General features: G+C 56.2%; 1 protein-coding gene across 1 annotated transcript; it reads right to left on the reverse strand.

Annotated features, from left to right (window-relative positions):
• Positions 1-3: 3 nt before the first annotated feature.
• LOC102475670 (HLA class I histocompatibility antigen, B-14 alpha chain-like) lies at positions 4-1,190 on the reverse strand (the record flags this gene model as incomplete). Its single annotated transcript, XM_006169197.1, has 3 exons — positions 4-101; positions 208-483; positions 1,067-1,190. Coding segments are annotated over 3 exons (498 nt in total), but the record flags the coding sequence as incomplete, so codon positions are not given.
• Positions 1,191-1,195: the final 5 nt, after the last annotated feature.

Below are 1,195 nucleotides of genomic sequence, written 5' to 3' on the forward strand. Positions count from 1 at the left end.
TGATCTCTCAATCTTCACAACTGCAATTATAACCACAATTGTCACCACAACTACAGTGAGAACCACGGCAATGATATTCTTGATGGACCAAGGAGGTGGCTCTGGGAAAAGAAAGGAAGGTGAGGGGCCCTGGCCCATATGCCTCGCCCCTACCCTTCTGAGAATGCCCAGAAGGGCTTCCCGCTTTACCCCCATTCCCTTCCTTACCCCATCTCAGGGTCAGGGGCTCAGGCAGCCCCTCGTGCTGCACGTGGCACGTGTATCTCTGCTCCTCTCCAGAAGGCACCACCACGGCCGCCCACTTCTGGAAGGTTCCGTCCCCTGCAGGCCTGGTCTCCACCAGCTCCATGTCCTGGGTCTGGTCCTCCCCATCCCGCTGCCAGGTCAGGGAGATCTCCGCAGGGTAGAAGCCCAGGGCCCAGCACCTCAGGGTGGCCTCAGGGTCAGAGGTGGGGTGGTGGGTCACGTGTGCCTTCGGGGGGTCTGAGAAGAAGGGTCAAAATTCGGGCAGTTTGCCATGAAGGACAGTCCAGCAACACTCGCTTATGGGACATCCTGAGTATGGACAAGACCGCTGGAATCAAGGGAGGGGGTGCAAAACTCAGACACCAGCCTGGACCTAGGGCTCTGAGATAAGCTATTCCTTGGAAAGCTGTAGAATCAGAGAAAGGCTAGAGTTGAACCCCAAGCTCTGAGGGAGAGTAAAGGGATTTCTGGTTCTGACCTGGGCGAGAGCCCAGTAACTCAGAAAAGCTGAGGTCAGATCTTAGGCGTTAAGAGGGGGGCAATGTGAGATCCATGGTGCATGGCGGCTGCCAGGGTCAACAGGAATTTCAGTTATTTCAAGCATGGTCTCCTCCCCTTATCCCTGGAGAGACTGGACCCTTCAGATGTTCTTGAGAGAAGGTGAGGCTTCTGAATTGTCACTTTGGTATGGGACTGAAAATCCAGGACTCCTCTCAATTAATGGGAAAGGGATTATCCTGGCTGGGTGTCCCTTTCCTTTCCTGGTGGAAGGCAAGGCTCAGCTGGAGAGATCTGGGAGGCGTTTGGCAGCCTCTTTTACCTGCGCGCTGCAGCGTCTCCTTCCCGTTTTCCAGGTGTATGCCCAGCCACTGCACGCACGTGCCTTCCAGGTAGGCTCTGAAGTGCTCCGCCTCGAAGGCCGCCTCCCACTTGCGCTGGGTGATCTGGG

This window comes from Tupaia chinensis, unplaced genomic scaffold, assembly GCF_000334495.1.
Source record: "Tupaia chinensis unplaced genomic scaffold, TupChi_1.0 Scaffold146841_1, whole genome shotgun sequence".
Lineage (NCBI taxonomy): Eukaryota > Metazoa > Chordata > Mammalia > Scandentia > Tupaiidae > Tupaia > Tupaia belangeri.